The sequence below is a fragment of the Streptopelia decaocto genome, assembly GCF_964273445.1.
Source record: "Streptopelia decaocto genome assembly, chromosome: 1".
Lineage (NCBI taxonomy): Eukaryota > Metazoa > Chordata > Aves > Columbiformes > Columbidae > Streptopelia > Streptopelia decaocto.
The window spans coordinates 167426754-167444772 of NC_138663.1; the positions used below are offsets into that span (position 1 = coordinate 167426754).

General features: G+C 34.8%; 1 protein-coding gene across 1 annotated transcript in view; it reads right to left on the bottom strand.

Moving 5' to 3' along the window:
- Positions 1-2527: 2527 nt before the first annotated feature.
- The window catches only part of SCEL (sciellin), a 52793-nt gene continuing 37301 nt past the window's right edge, over positions 2528-18019 (bottom strand). Inside the window, exons 12-19 of the mRNA XM_082043179.1 lie at positions 16772-16831; positions 15790-15846; positions 15035-15094; positions 13415-13504; positions 10000-10074; positions 8631-8739; positions 5725-5827; positions 2528-4716 (exon numbers count right to left, since the gene is read on the bottom strand). Of these exons, the coding sequence (XP_081899305.1) occupies positions 4700-4716; positions 5725-5827; positions 8631-8739; positions 10000-10074; positions 13415-13504; positions 15035-15094; positions 15790-15846; positions 16772-16831 (571 nt within the window). The 3' untranslated portion in view covers positions 2528-4699. The remainder of the gene's footprint in view (positions 4717-5724; positions 5828-8630; positions 8740-9999; positions 10075-13414; positions 13505-15034; positions 15095-15789; positions 15847-16771; positions 16832-18019) is intronic.

The window sequence follows — 18019 nt, forward strand, 5'->3', positions numbered from 1 at the left end:
TTTTAAATTGCTATCCCTGGTTTTCAAAATCACTGATTCTACTTGTCCTTAATTGGCTTCTTTGCGTAATGCTTTCATCTTTTTCTTAATCTTTTCTCCTTTTTCTGTTTCTTTTGGATATTTTGATGTGAACATCTTTGTTTCCCCTATCAGGAAAAATTTCTTGAATACCAGAAAAACTTTGCATTATTATTATTTTTTTTTTTTTAATGAATAGGTTTAAAATGTTGGCTGCATATTGTTTTGACCACAATAGCTGTCTAAGCTCCCTAAACAGATGTCTGATGACAGCCAGGCTCAGACAAGCGCTTTCGGCATGATTATAGTCAGATTTTGACTGTAAAGGACAAAACCAAGCAGCTTTAAGTCATGGCATATGCTATGAGACTGTCGGTGTCCATTTATAACCAACACAATTATAAAAACTCCATGAAAATAGTAAATTTATAAGTAGCTTTCTTGGAAAAAGAGGTGAAATCGGATTTTTTTCTTGAGCCACTTATACAGGTGCAGCAGTACCACCCAGAGGCCACTGCTATTCTGGTCACTGCACAAAAAGAGGGAATTAGTCCCTGTCCAAAAGAGCTCAGGGACTAGAAAGGCAAAGAGGATACTAAGGCTTAGAAGACATCACCATGTGAAGACATTTCTAGTACTCTTAGATGAAAAACCCCAAACTTCCACTCCCTCACCATCCTGCTCCAGACAAATCTTAGTGCAGACAGCTCCTCTAATGGTGCTAGAAAGGAACATGACATTCAGAGAGATGAACCAGAGAATCATTGAGACTGCTTTTAATTATGAATTAGACCACTTGGACTAGATGGAGAAATTCCAGGATTTGCTCTTTGCTCCCAGATGTCTCTGTATATTTTGTATTCAGCAGTCATTCCTGAGGAGTCAGTAGACACATGTCTATTGCAGCTATGCTATGGTCCATGGGCCATCAGGATCCACCCTGCACAGGTCAGGGAATGTGGCAAACTCACTAATGGGGACATCTCTTTGAGATGAATCTGTTCCACTGTGTTACACCACTTGGTTAAAAGAGAGGTATATTTAGAGAGAAATGGAACTTGGCCCTCTTACTTTATGGGCCAGTGATCTGTTCAAAGAGGAGAGCACCATCTCCCTGATTTTAAAAGGCAGTAGTTATCAGGTGATTTTTGAGGGAGTCTGATCTTAGCAGCATGTGACAAATATGTTTAGAGAACATCTGCAGATTTTTCTCCCTCAAGTGCGAGTCCAAGGTCCCAGTTTTACTCATGCAAGAGATTAGAGCTGTATTGATCAGAACAGGCAAAGTGCAAAATCGGACAGCAGGCCTTTGAAGTCAAGGAAAGAAATATCTCGTCAATTTAAGACCTCAGTCATTCTGCATCTGTTAAGCAGCTAAACAGAGCTATTTTGGTCAACAATTTCAGACTTTGGCACATCAAACCTACCTAAGTATTGTCTTTATCCTTTGTCTTTATGGAATGATAGGTGTGTCTGCTGTTATGCTGCTGTGAAGAAAAACAAGGGCTTTTGATGCAGCAGAAGGGAGAAAATAAGGCTACATTTCTCCCTTGTAGTCTGATACCTACTCGACTGGAAGCTAAAACCACCTGCTGGTGTAACAGAGTAGCTCTAGTGAGCAACATGCAAGTATGATCAGGAATAAAATGCAACCAAGAAAGCAGATACTTTTTATTATAAACAACAGGATTATGTTAAAATACCAAGGAAGGCAAGAGGGGTAGCAGAGTTCTGATGTATATGTGTTCTGAATAAACAAACTGAACACATGAAACTGTCCCAACACAACAGACATCTCCATACCAAGGAGCAAGAAGTAGAGCTGACCTACTGAATAAAAGCAGTTGACTTTTCATATTGACCAGTTCTTTATAAGCCTAGCTAACTTCACCTAGCCTAAGCTCCTAGGCTAAGGAGCCTTTATGAAGTAATGGAGAGCATGTCCTGTCACACTCACTGAGGAAGAGGATAAGAGGACAATGTTGCAGATGTTCGTCATCATGCATTAAGCACTGCTAGGGAGGGGATGCTCAGATTGAGCATTCTGTAAGAACCTACACAAGATACAACAGAATATATTAATATAGCAAAACAGTTCTTGTAACATTTCATGTTCTTGTTGATATCAGTAGCTTTGAAGCCATCTACATATTTAAATGCATCAATATATATTATATGCATTCTTTCACTCCTTTCCTCTTATTGCTTGACTCTCTCCCATGTAGAGCTATGCCCCAGCTTTGTAAAATAAAGTGTCCATTACACACCAAGAAAATGGGCCTGATGAATCACAAAACCCCACATAATTTAGTACATCATCTCTCAATACAGCTTTTCAGTCTAATTTAATGTATTATTGAAGATAACGTGTTCATTAAAACAGCTGCCAGCAAACTGCTCATTTGGATTGTTTCACGGAAGCACTAGTCAAAAAGAAATAAAACACCACATGCTAATGATATGCAAAAAGGACAAAAAACAATTAAGTTTTGAGACATTGGTATTGAGATGTTAATATGATTTTTATTTTAATGAGTACTGCCATCCAGGCTTTTATATGGTAAATATCAAGCATCACAAAACCGGTGTTTCTTTTCAGCAAACTTACAACATATAATAAAAAATAACAAAAAAACACATGGCAAAATTACTAGGGCTGTTCAGCAAGGATGAATTAATGAGCACAGAATTATTATTTATTGTTTCTTATTGCTAGTTCTCTGTCAGTGAACATTTAAGTAGAAGATATTTGGATCCAGAGTTTGCTTCTGGTCTCTAATGGAGTGAACTAAAATCTCACATCTCCTCAAACACTGGGAAGTCCTGGCTTCTAATATACTGGCTCAAATGAATATCTAACATCTTCCATTGTAACTGAGCCTTAGCAATAACTGTCAGACTCTGAACAACACCAAATTTGTAACACCAACATCAAAACTTCACCCCTAATTTTCTCCACCTGTTGTGCAAGTCTGTGCAAGTTTCCTCATGAAGCACAGGTTAATAACAAATATAGTTTAACTAGAATATGTCAATAGCAATAGACACACATCGGAAAATATTTATAATAACAGGTTTATTAAAGCTACCGCCACTAAGTCATAAGAAATTGTCATAAAAATAACAAAACAATCTACTGTTTCACAGCCCCTTTGCATATTAGTCTGAACATCCTTTAAGCCAGGCAAGACAGATTACATCATTATTCAGCTGCAGGCCCAACGGTTTAAATTACACAGACATCCATGTGTCCTGTCTCCACTACTGAATGTAAAGACAAAGAGAGAAAGTTTGTCTAGGACAGCCATTCAGCAGTCTAATATTAATCTACGACTTTGGCACTTTTCACCCTTCTAAGGTCTTGCTCAGGTCCAGCAGCCTCTGAGCACTCCAGCCCTGCCGTGATCATACCCAATAAGTCTTTTTTGGCTGAGAGGTGAAGGGACAAAAATCCATTCTGAATAACCATAATGTAAAACATGTCATAGCAGAGACCTGTAGTCAACACCTTTGTCCAGCAAACTACTGAACTATATATTATTTTAGGCAAACAGGGCAGGTAACTGTTGAGGAAACACAACAAAGCATGAATTCTTCTTTCAGTTTCTATACTTTAACACACATTGTTCAAAACAAAACAAAACAAAAGCTTTCACTGTAATCTCAAAGGAAGGATTTTATCTGGCCTAATGTAGATTTCTAGAAAACTGAACTATTCAATCCAAGTTCCTTTACAAATCTTGGAAAATACAGCATACATTCAGAGCACGGTAAAATACATGTTTGCAATCTGATCAATTGAATCAGTGCCTGAAAATGTTTACTTCTCTATATGACTATAAAGACAGATTAGATTAAGTAACTGAAAAGTAGATGTCTATGTTGTAGATGTTTAAATTTAAGTGAGATTAATCCATCTGAAGTGTTTATATAGTCGACTTAATAAAGTAAGAAAGATAAATACAGCAACACAATGTCATGCAAAGTATGTATTTCATAATTTCATGGCAACAATTAAGAGTACACTTCTTAAAAATGATAATACAATAGTTACCAGAATTACAAACATGGAGTGAGATACTTCTAATTAAAAACCTCTAACAATTTTTGTCTAGAATTCTTCTGCAGTAATAGAGATGCTTTTTCCAAAGATGCTTTGTTCATTTGATGGTTTGTTTTGAGTTACTTGTGGAGAATCCTTCTCAGGAGATTGATGTTTCTCCTCAGAAGTACAAAGTGAACACACCTCACTCTGGATGTAGTTTAAACTGAATAGCTGACTTCAAAATGACTAATCTTTGATGAGATTAATCCCATTCATGCTATATAAAGATAACAGATCTTTATATATGAGGAGATGTGTTTTCAGTAATGAGAATACAGCCCTATCAAAACTTATGTGTAGGTATGTCCTGCTATTTAGAAAATTTCAATAAATGATCGTTAGCTTTACATACAGTTTAGCAGTTTCACAGATCTCATGAATACGCTGAACAATGTCTTGGTTTGCTTCCTGGAATGTGTGTATGAAAAGGCATCTACATTGTCATTTGGGCACTGCATTTACAGTCTTTGTTCCTAGTAATAAAAAATTATTTTCCATAGTGGTTTGAATTAACAGGCCAATACACTTAACTAAAAACTAGTGGAACTTCTTTATCATGCTTTCTGTATGTCAAAATTAGTAGATCCATTTTTCTGCAAGATAGAAAAGATTGATCAGAAATGCCAAGCAAGTCAGTATTCTCTACATGTCACACAAGGAAAATTTAGATCAATTAAATCTTTAGAAAATCTACTGAAGTCTGACTGTCCCATCTTGCCATGTGCTGAAATAGGATATGTCCATTTATAATGCTTAGTATACAGAACCTCAATATGTCTTTCTATTGTTTGATCACTGTCACAATGCCTAATTAATTTTAGAATCTAATTAATTGTAAAATTCACTCTTCCACCAAATTTTGCAATGGCATAATAACACAAATTGATTAATATCATTTTAGTTAACATGATCTTATCTTGGAAGAAGTTCACTTATAAGAACCTTTCATTTATGTTTCAATTTGTATTTATTTGGTACACAGGTACTGATTTATAGTATTATGAGGTAATAGTTGCTGAGAACAGAGAAGAGTTAAAATCTAGCAACTTCTAGAAAAAATAATAAAAGCTTCATTCTTCACTGCCTTGCATATTTGTTTACTAACTAGGTATACTACTCACAAAGGTAAGAATGGCACTAGCAGAATAATATTTTCATTATGATTTAATAGATTTTGCATCTTTATTGGTCACAATGACTACATTATGGAAATACACCTGAACTCTGGTTTATTAATTTCCATAAAACAACCTAATTTTCAGATAGCCTTGCAATTTATTCTTGCAACTTTTAGGGCAAGATGCCATTGCCTCACTGTAGATGTCTCCACTGACTGCACAGGTAGGACTCTACAAATTACCATGAGACCTTAAAGCATCTCCCTCACAGGTACAGCACAATTATCGTGTCTGGAGCCTGGGAGCCTGGGCTTAAATATCATCCTAAGCAACCCAGTCTTACTGAATGAAATACTTTGAAAAGGTTTAACTACACAGAAACAAGCAAAAGCAATATCTGTGTTGTAGATGTTGAAGTTATCTGAACAACGTTCTCTACGTATTTTTTTTTTAATGATCAATATAATACATCTTGCATCTTACCTCTAACTTTGGAATAGCAAGGCTCACAATGCACAGTTTGTCTGTAAATCCAAATGCTGTCTCCTGCTTTCAGATCTTCCAGTGGTCTTTTGCATACTTCACACTTCAACACACAAATAAAAGTGATAAGAAAAATTAAAATGAAATCCTCCTTTAATTCCCAGCATACTGTCTTTTAGGGAGTAAGCAACCCCAGACCAGAACGGGTTATGAGTACTGCAGTATCATCAAATCTGAACTCTGAAAGAGTAGTTTTTGTAAACATTAGATTAGATATCTGAATATCTTACCTTGAGACATCTGAAAATCTGATACCTAAGTCTCTACTGGTTGCCTGCATTCTCTTTATACTCACTGACCTCTTCCCTCCCCCAGACATTTCCGAAGGGAAATTTCTCTGTCTTAGCTTGGAAATTTGTTCTAAAATGAAGTGAATCACCCTTTTGAGATCTTCTTGTTTCTTCGTTGAGTAAAGAAATCCTGATGAGCCTTAATCATCCAACTCAGAGAAGATCTTAAAGAATCTAAACCTGCTTATTTTAAAATGTTTTGCGATACCTTGTCTTAACCATTAAACGTGTCTCCCATTATTGCAGAATCTGGGCACTGCTTTCCCAAATTTCTCAAAAAGCTAACTTTTGAGATAGAGAAGCATCGATACACAGATACACACAGAAGCTGACTTCCCAAGATCACAAGAAAAGCCTATAGTGAATCAAGGAGCAAAGTAGTTCGACCTATAAACCGGAATCTTGACACCCGGATCATCCCTTTTTCTGCAACCTTAATTAAAAAATTGTCAAATTCTGGTTTCTTTGAATATTTTATCCTCTGGTAAGTGAAAATCAGCATTAGTGTGATTCAGTAACCAAATGGACAGCCGTTCCAGAAGGGCTGTAAACCTCTCCATAATTTTCACAATGGCTGTCTATTCAGATCAGTTTGAACTGAAAATCTTGATTAAAATTAAAAATTACCCAGAACATCCATTTGCAGCTAAATGAATAAAGAAATTGTGTGATGTCAGCACCATAGTTTTAAAGGTACTGTGAATTCTTAGATCCAGACAATATACAGTTACTTTATGTTGCATCATTAGAGCTAATATGAAATTGAGTGCTCAGTATTGATTAGTACAACATGTTAGAGTACTACAGAACTTTTCTTTTTCCACTTTTACAGAAAAGTTTTTTCTATATCTTTCCTACATAAGCTGTTAGTATTAAGGTACTATTAAAGCAGTCTGCTTTCTTCACTCATTTTAGATTTCTGTGTAAAAATCAGCTAAAGGATAGGCATGTTTTCAAAGCTTTGACCACCAAAATTATCTAGTGTTTTCATACAGAGAAAAAACCCCTACAGTTTACATTATTTACTTACTGAACTTTTGGCGTATACCTTCACAAGGAACCAAAGACCTTATACTGCTGACAACTAGATGCAAATCTCTAATGGATACAGGGTATTTGTAAGGAGTTAAATGAATATTAATGATGAGAAATTGCACTACTTAGCTAAATACATAACTACAAGCATGAACCAGAGACTTAAATTAGTTGTTTAATTTTTTGCCAAAGCTTTCATAAGTGTGTAGTTACACAAAACTTGAGCTGAATTTTGCTGGCCAGACAGGTCCCCACTTGGGAATAGGAAACAAAAATAATCTAATTTAAAAATAAGCTTAAGTATTTAATAGATAATTCAGCCACTACCAATATGTTAACACTCCTAGCTGCATAAGAAGCCCATTCCTCTTTATGTGGGTAGATCCACCTAAAAAGAACGGAAACAAACTAGAGTTTGTATGTACTTGCAATAATAGATTTAAGGAAGTATTACGGAGTAATTTCCACAGAAGAAATTGCATTTCTAGTGCTCACAGAGTTCAGAAAGTCCATATGAGACAAAAAGCATATGTAACATCATACATGTTAAACACAAACTTAGCACTATATTCTGGTTTGGGTTACATTTCAGGCAATAACCAGGTAAAAGAACTGCTGCAGAAGCAGAAGCAAAAGCTACACAAGACTGAGCAGAAAAATGAGCTGTGCTAATGCAGTGGTTTTGCAGAGTATTGTTAGAACAACAAACTCTGTGTGGGGATGCAAGCAGAATTAAGCCAAATGATGCAGAAAGATAGCAGACTATAGGGCTGAGCACTGGTAGGTGTACTCTGAGAAGAGTTTAAGAGTGAATTTTAGGCTGAGGTTTAGCCTTTGAAATGACAAGCAAAAAAATTATTCTGTACCTTCTTATTGGAAACATGAAAAAAACTTACATAATTTTTGATAAATAAGATTGAAGTAAAGACATATCCAATTTCAACACCATTTTATCCTATAGCAGAAACTATCTATAGGACCCAAATTTTAATCAGTTCTTTGATCACAGTGAGTAAAATTATTTCACCTCTATTGTTTACTTTTAATACCTCTTAAGTGTGGCTTCTGTGATTTTAGATGTCACTTTATGAAGAACATTTACAAAACTTCATAAGAAAAGAAGCAGAATAAATTTTTCCAATATGAAGAAAGTGTAAGTAGGACATAGTTCACTACATCAGACTGAAAGCGTCTATAACTGAAGGCTTAAAAATATGTAGGGCATTCAGGATATCTTCCACTGCGTCCTTTTCCTCCTTGTGGTTGCAAGAGAACAAAGAGAAGGAGAAACAGGGAGATGGAGAGTAGAGGAAAAGGGGGAGAGGGAGATGGAAGGAAAAAGGAAGGAATTGCACAGGGTCAAGAGAATTTCCTACATTAAACTTCTCCTCCGGTGTGCAAGCCTTCCTCTTCTCGCAGGTAGAGAAGGCCTGAGGCCTAATATTTTGTTATTATATGTGTAATGTAATGCAGGTATTACATCCAAGGTATTTTTCTTAGTAGCAGGTGAAATTTTCTTACCTTGAAGCAAGTCGAATGACAGCAAATTTGCAAGGCATCTAAGATCATTTTGGCATCTATGCCCAAGGGCTTCCTGCAGTATGTACATATATCTTTTCCAATTATACTCCTGTGTATATAACATAACATCAGCTGTCAGAAAAAGGGCTACCACTGAAATCTCAAGGTAAAAACTGATAAGCTTAGTGCATTACGTGGAAAAGACATTTGTATACTGTACAACGGCCATAAATGGAAAAATGTCACATGTATATTCCCTCCATTCCAGTTGACAGACAAAATAGACATGCTCCTGCAATGGGCAAATTGCTGAGCATAATTGTCAAGTAGCAAAAATATCTTGATAGAAAGAATGGTCATCTTTTCTGAACTGAATGATTTCTACTAAATGTGGATAAAGTGCAGGGTAACAAATGTAATGTTTAAATCACAAAAGTAAATCGGTAGTTGATTTAAACTGCCATCATTTGATCAGTCTGATGCAGATTTCTCCTATGTGTTGTGGAAGTGCCTGAAAACATTTTTAATTTTCTGCACTGCAGACAGAAATCTTACCTTCATGGCAGTTATAGTGAACATATGTATAGAACAGTATTCATAACAATAATATTTTAAAAAATTTTCTCCATAGTTTTTGGATTCTTACATGACATCAGTCTATACTTTCTCTAGATACAACTGTTGGTGTTGGTTTTGCACTACAAAATCAACTGGCCTTATTCCTTTGCACTCAATGATAAAGCACTGCATTATTTTTTTAATAATTCCCAGAGTTCATTGTACTTTTGTTGGAAAGGTTACAATTTTTTTTCTGATTCAGTATTTCCAAGTAGTGGGAAAGTCCAAATTATCTGAACTGAAAATAGTGGGCATATTTATTTTTTTCCCCCATGTGGTAAGATACGGAAGATACTGAGCAAATATCTTTATTGTATTTGGGAATATCTTAACTGGCGTGAAAACAGAGTTTTTAACAGCATTGTTATGTGAACCTGTTCCTCCACATCTGTATGTGAAATTGGTCATTACAAACACCATTCTCACAAAGGAAGGAAATTTTGCAGAGTAAGCAGCTGCCCTGGGTAGAAACCTACAGAATCACCAAGCCAACTCTGTTACTTAAGGCATTGGCTATTGTTTCTATAGATATTTTAAAATGTCAGCTGTGACAAGCTTTACATAAGAATGGGCTGCTGAACTGTGGTAATGATTTGATGGCAAGAACCCACTGAAAGGGAACTCTGTGTGAAAAGCTGTCTGACGAGCCTAATGGTGACTTCCACTGCTCTCTATTTGTCTGAACACTTGAACGCTTATGTGAAATGTCTGTGTCCTTTGACACTCTACAATGTTATTCATGTGTACTTACCGATCAGAAGTAGAGTAAACAGTTTTGATAGTATTTCCTGTTATATTTTCTTCATAGGCACCGTATGATGGTTTGCTGTGAAGCAGTGAGTGCATAGCAATCACTAAACAGTACGTTTTATTTGTAAAGGTTTCACTACACTGATGATAATATGCAAATTACACTAATGTAACATGCTTGTAAAAAGTCATCGTACTTACTGAGTTCTTTTTTTTTTTATTTTCACACCCATCAAGAAAAAGATATAAAATAATAATAAAAAAAAAAAGAATAAATTAGAAATATGTAGAAATATAGTGTCCTTGGACTGTATTCTGTTGTTGAATGATTCATCAACATTTCAAAATTAAATCCACAAGCCCACTGAGCAAAATATACATGTTGATATTGGGTTTACCTGTGCTGATAGCCCAGTCTAAATGATACATATCAGGAAATGATGACATACTGCATTTTTTCCTTTTTTCCCTAGTCTTTCATTAGTCCTCAAAGAGCTGTCAAACAGCCAAACAAAATTACAACATGTCTGTAGAAGGAGAATGAGGGTCTTTATAATACAGGCTGCTCAATGAGTGATTTTTATTCACTACGGTAGCTGTATTGTTCTTTGTATCAGAGTCAGAAGAAATATAGTGAATTTAACTATCAGGGAAGTTAAATCTTTTTTTTTTTTTTTGTAAGAGTCTCAGTTCTAGTTGCTTAACTGTCAGTTTTGTTTGCATGGAAGGGATCAGCATGTATGTGACAGCTGAAAAAGTCATCTTGCCATACATGTTTTGAACATTTCTGAACTGATGTAATTATCTCATTCCTCAAGAAATTCATAAGGTATACAGTAATTATTACATTTCATATCACTTTTGAATAATGTTTAGCAATGCTAGGAACAATTTTTCTCAGTTGTGTATTTTCAGAACATGTCTTTTTTTCAGGGAAAGTGAAACAGAGTGGTAATGTATGTGTGAGGTGTTACACAGCCCAGATAAACTTTAATGCTTACCTGTCTTTTATAATGTTTATATGTCTTATTTGATTGCTGGTCAATGCCAGAAATGTAACAAAATGGTACAGTTACTGAGAAGTTTAAATGATAAATGTTTTATTTTGGTTTCGTAGAACACAACGATATGCTTGTTATGTAATAGTAATGTGAAAAAAACCTGGTTTTGCTCAACACAGAGAAATATCTCCTCAAATGAACACTCAATGCTCCATTTACATTACAGGCAAGATGAAAGTATGCTTACTAAGTAGGAAAGCAAGCTGAAGCTAAGCGATTGCATCTTGAAAGAGTTTTCTGGCTATTTTTGCCCCAGTCAAGCTGACATGTGCACAACATGTCACAAGGTGGAGTATATTGATGATGCAAGTGTCTAAATTTTCTTGCTGTAGTAGAAAAGTAGTATAGGAATATCACCTCTTTACTCCTATAAAGTATGGGCCTGCCTGTGCTTCCTTTTGTTATTAAGCTTATTTTTGCCAAATCTTCTCTTTAACTCGTATTTAGCTGCAGAAGCTAGAGAAGCTGACATTTCAAATTATTTAGTTAAAACAGGGTTGAGATCAGGGCAAATTGAGTACTGTGTATTGCACACTCAACATAATATGGGTATTTGGATGTAACACACCTGAAAATTACACTGTTTATCTTATAAATAGTTGTGTAGAGAAAAATACTTTCTTAGTGTCCCAGTGTAAAGAACAGTGTCCCTTGGATTTTAATAACTGTCTAGAGTATTATTCTTGAAACACACACAAATATATGTAACCATATCTTAACAAAAAAATGTACTGTATAAAATAAAAAGCTATGAAGCTACAGCAAAAATATTTCCTAAGCATCAGTTTCTAGACTTGTCAACTGAAAGTGTGAGGAAACTCAGAACCTTTTCAAATAAATGCACAGGGTGACAGCTTGACAAGATGCTAAGTTGAAACTGAGCCACGATGGAGCCTGAGAACTGCCTGTCTGGTCAAATCCATTCTTTCAGTTCATATCACTCACTCCTTTACTTGCTATGGTGTGACTTGTTTATACAGCAAACTACTCAACAAGAAATACTCTGTAGAACCTATTGCATAAAGAGTAACCTGCAAAGACCATTCATTTAGTAAACTTTCATGAGTAAAATCAGGATTACTTCTTCAAGTAAGGGCTATACATTTTTTCAAAGGCTAAGTTAACACTGCATATTGGAGTACATTCTTTACCCTGCCATTACTGTTCTCTATTTTAATTTTCAAAGATAATCAGAATATTACAACTCAGAAGCTTCATGTCTGCAAAATGCTAATTTATTTGTGTTGAATATTCGTTTTTGAGTCTTAAAAACATATGCTGTTTAGCTTTTTTTTTTTATCCTTAGCCAATTTATGGGCTTGGCCTTCAAGACCACGTAGAAGTTGAAGGATATGCAAATTTCAACCACACTCCAACTCTTACAGCAAATGTAAGAAAATGAGAGATCAAAGACCCTGTCCCCAGTAATACTCACAACAAGGCTCAGGCGTGCATAAGCTTAGGGACTGGGACATTTGCCATAGTTCCCATAAAGTACCACACTGTGACTGCTGTTTTCCTTATTAGTAAGACTTAATAGATTTCTCCTCTCCCTTCCAAGTCATCAGCCTTGAATCTGTCATTCATGACCATTACATGGCAACATACCTCACATATAGAACCATGTCTATAAACAGTCCTGTCTACATTAATACTTAAATCCATATAGATAAGTGGGTTGGTACTGAAGAGACATTTTCCTAATCCAAAAAGATCTTCTACTCAAGAATTATATAATGTTTTTTATTATCATATTTCTTTATTTACTATCATACCACATTTTTCACTCAGATTTGCAATACATGTGCTTGTAGAGACAGAATCCAGCTAGAGCAAGAGTATTGCAAGACAAATGGTTTTAAAAATAGTTTGTATATGGTCAAAAAGTCTGAAACCCATGCTACAGTTTCAATGATTGGGATAAGACCTGACATGAGTTCATCCCATATAGCTTTAGAAACTTAAAGCACCTGAGTGAAGAGCATAATGTTTTCCTTACAGCCTTGGAAACAAATAAGCTCCCTGAGATCATGGCATCTCTAATGTGCAGGAAATGTCTTTCCTCTATTGATTATATAAGAATTTTGGCTTAACTACTCTCCTAAGTTTCATGCCTCAGCTAAATCTCTAGAGTTATGCCAGGTATGCCTTGTGCTCCTCAGTCTGTGCACTAGAGCTGTGTTTTGTGGGCTTCTTTGGTGGGATTCAGGAAGCAGAATTTGGAAAGGGGCTGGCATAATCCCAGATGTCAGTATGAGGTTTCCAAACATCCCTGAAATTTCTTGCATAAAGATGGTTTCTCCTAATTTTTTGCAAGAAAATACACTTTAGTAGTTATAGTTCTCAATTAGTTACCTGGTCTTTCTTTCACTGTCACTGAAGTAGTTTGTTTCTGGGAGCTTATTTGGAGCCCTTGGAGGATTTTCATACGCCTTCTCAGTTACCCTAAAAAAAAAAAAAAGAAAAAAAAATCAAGAAACCAAACCAACACAACAAGGGAACAAACACTTTTTAGAAATCATTTTCAACTACACAGCTTTCAGTTACACTTACTTACAGCCATAAATGTAAAAGCTTGGGCTAGAAACAGTACATTAAATAAAATTATCTTTCTTTTACTGTTGTTAAATTGTTGCTTGTGGAAAGTAATAGAATCACTGACTTATAATTTTAAGTTGTCTAATTTATGCTGGTAGATATATTCATATCAGAAACTTCACCTAACTTTAATTGAACTCCAGTTGTCTCAAAGTGCCCACTGAGCTTTTCAAGTGTGCAGTAATGTCTCAGTGGTAACTAGAATTCTGCATTTTCTTGGCAGTATTCTATAATGTTTTATTCTTGTTTTTACTGTGTTTTAGTTCCAAATTTTCTCTTTTTTTGTATATACTACAGTTATATTTTTATTAGAAATGACCAGCTAAACAGATATATAGACCCTTATTTCAAAAAGCAGGATTATGATTCAAGCAAAAGAAACCTTGTCTCCTGCAGTTTTCCCTGCCACAAACAAGACATGCAACCAAACATAAAAATAAACCTTGTCAGACAAATTATAGGATTTAAGGAATAAGTGCTAGTAATGTTTTTGATGATTTTACAAAGCAGCTCAGGCAAAGGCTGGTCTTGTTTTGTCCTGCCAAAGGTTATATTCTAGAAAAACTTGATGATTATAAGCCTTAACTGTGGCTGTTTGGACTGCAGCTTTATTTTGGTGAGCTTGCCAATGTCTGAAGCTTAACTAAACGAGCCCTGCTCAGTGCTGGTCACTGTTTGATATGCACAGCATGCTGCACAAAGCAGCACCCACTATTGTGCTCGACTCCTAATCTGGCGGACCTCCTTTCAGAACTAAAAGAGAAATTCATTCACCATAGATATTCAGTATATGCTTCTCTGCTCAGACTGTCAAGTGGGACTGCTAGAATAAAAATGTATTGAAAACAGCAAAACTACTTGTGTATACAGATAGTTAAATTCTTCCTCTTCATTTAGATATGCAACTAAATGGAAGACTCAAAAAGATGCCATCAGAATGCTACCTAAAAACGTATACTAACTTCACTTTAATTGACCGAAATGGATCTTAGTTTTTGCAAATAATGAAACCCCGTAGCAGTGAAACTTTTAAACTATGAATGCATTTACTTGTATTTATTTGAGCTACTGACAGCTGAGTTCACAGAACACCTAGATAAGCATAAAAATACTTAATTATGATCTTGCCACCAGGTGTTTTTATTCACTACAAGAAACTATATATTGAGTCATTGCTTATTATCAAAATACATGCAGCTATATTGTTGTATTTGATTAATCAGGCACATTTTAGAAATAATACAGATATCTTAGGGAAGTTATGCAAATTCTGCTTGCCTGTACTAGGAATTCATTTTTTCTGGTACCACACTAAACAGCTACAACTCTTTATAATGGCCCTTTAAATTTTATAGAGAACCATGAAGGATGTCTCACCGCTTTTTACTTTGATCATCAACAGACTTGACTTTGGAGTGATCACCAAGGTCCTCATCTCTGTGGAAGTGAGAGAGACCTCATAATTAACCAAATTATTTCATTCAACCTAAACATATTAAGAAGGTTTAATTATTTATTTTAAAGAAGAAAAAATTATATGCATTTCACAGGAAGAATCCTGATTATACTGAATATGCATCGCAATTTTTTCATATCATAGGTGTTTAGTTAGTTATAAAGTGTTATCAGTTCAAACTTCAACATTTTTCAGTTACTCTCCAGTGTGACTGTAAATAAAAATCATATTATTATCCATTGAAGAACTGTTTAAGATTAAAAAAGGGACACACTGACTATCATTTGAAAGTGAATAATGTTACTAACAAAAAAGAGGATTTTTGTTATTCATTTATTTATGATATTCCTCTTTTGTATATAAAGCACAGTTTTTAGTTTGATGGAGCATTTCACATTAATTTAGGGAACTTTGATGGGCGTGCACTGAGCATTTAGGGTTCCAGTATGATAAAGTCAAGTACTATCTGCATTTCTTCCACACTTAACTATTTATATTTACTAGCCTGTATTTAATAAAGAATTTTACAAAGTTAAAGTGCTATGGTTTAAATAACATAAAACCATCAATTTTTATTCTTCTAATGATTTTAACAGAAAAGAGCCTATTAATACTAATATAAAACCAACCACAAACAGTTTATAAGTATATAAACGAAAGATAATGGCAGTCTTGCCTCTCATTTTTCTGACAAGCAGTATTTTTCTCAGTAAAATCCTCAAGCTCTTTTCCTCTGAAACAACAAACAAATACAACCATTAAAATATACCTCATATGTGGGAAGAAGTGAAATGCACTAAGAAAGATATATATTTATGCTTACATTTAAAATGAAAAAAAGTAAATTGTTAGATAAGTTCATGTTCAAAATTTGCAAACACTTATGTTATAGTAAGAAAATATGTTTACAGTTTTCCACTAGAAAGGCAAAGTTCTCTGTGAACTAAAATTTGAGAAAAAATAATCGTACTCAACTTACAGGTTGGTGCTAAGTGTACATATATATATGTATGTACGTATGCATGTATGTGAGACTGTCTACTGTAAAATAGATGATCACATGTTGGCAACATTTATGTGCTGCTATTGTGTAGAACATAATTCTTGAAGTTATTTCTAGTATTTTGGTGTTAGGTGTCACAAATATTATATAGTTCTTTCTAGCACTGTACTCTGGCAGTTCTTCCCTTTCTGTATGCTGAAGGGATGTTTACAGACCACAAGAAACTTGGCCTGAAACACACTAAACTGAAAGGCTGTTCAAAAATATAAGTTCTAGCTGCTCTTTATGGATCACTGACCTTGCTGACTGAAATGCTTTGTTACACTCTGTTGGGGCAACACTTATCATCTGAGTTCTACAATATTTTGTTTAGTGCCCCTTCTCTAACTATATTGAAACATTTCTTTAGGAGTTTTATTGAGAAAGAATATAAGGCAAGTATGGAAGCTTGCCATAGATATTACTTGTTTAGCTGGTAGTGCACATACCAGTTAATTAGTCTGTGTGTTTGTATTTATCATTCTGTATAAGGAATGCTACTTATTAATCTATAAACATTTTACTGATTTGTAACACTACCTTTCCTGACATTCTCATAGTTACAAACTACTCACTGCCTTAGAAAAGCAGGGTCTGAGAAGCTTTGAAGACTTACTCCTTGTCAATTGGCAAAGAACTTGGTTTCACTTTGATGAGGTTATCAAATTCTTGGCTCCTTTAAAGACAGAACAAAAAACAGATCAAATCACAATTATATAGCCAGCTGTCAATTAGCAAAATTAAATACTTACTTAAAAAGAAATTACAGTTGACACATTCTTTATGAAAGGCAAAATTAAACTGATGAAAAGTACAAAGCATATATCATTTTAGTAATTCATAGACACATTCATATGCCTCCCATATGCACATAAGCACACATTTTTCCGGGAATAATAGGACCAAATAATGTTTTGGAAGCAACTATTAATACCTAATACTTATGTCAAAAATGATAATTCCTCCTGAACATGCATCATAGACAACTTCAAAGAGTGCCTGACCTCTAACATACAATGTAACAAAAATCTTTATGAGACAATACAATCAGTCAAATATTCTTGATATGAATAATTTCTTACCTAAAAAATAATCATGGACTGAGTCTTTCTGGCTAAATCAGTCAAAAAATCTATTAGGTAGGCTATCTAGACCAGCTCCTTCCCAAGTAGATTTTCTTCTCTCAAGAAATTTCATGTTTAAACTGAGGAATGCTGAGAACTAATCATATCCACTGATTCTTGAACTTCCATAAAAGAGGTAGGATGTGATTTACTGTTATTATCTCAAGTAAGGAAAAAAAAATATTCCTTGAACTAGATATTGTTGGTTAATTAATTTACTTTTTTCAATATAGCAGCATTAAACTTGTAATATATAATCATGTAACATAACTATGAAAAACAGAAATATAAATCAATGCCTTTTATACTTTGAACAGAACATTTAGTAGTATGAAGTCAGAACATGGGGTGCAAAGGATGTCACTGGTGTAAATGTTTTATAGAAACATTTATGTGAAAAGCACTTTCCAACTGCAAACTCCTCTACTAAAAACTTATGCAACTTTACCTAAAAAAGTTACCATCTAGTAACCTTAACTCACCAGAAGAAATTGAAAAATTGCCTCCTAAAAAGAAAGCAATGGGAAAAGAAGGATGCCCATGACAGTGCCCCCGCTGTAGGACCTGTTCTATAACCTGGTAGTCAACAGCGTTCCCTACATCTCATTTCTGAGATTTCATTCTGAACAGTTCTGTCATGAAACAACATCTCAGTGAATGATAAAGACAACCTTTTCAGATTTATTTTTGGTTGTGTTTGTTGGCTTCGGAGCTCCCTTTGATAAGATTATCAATATCTC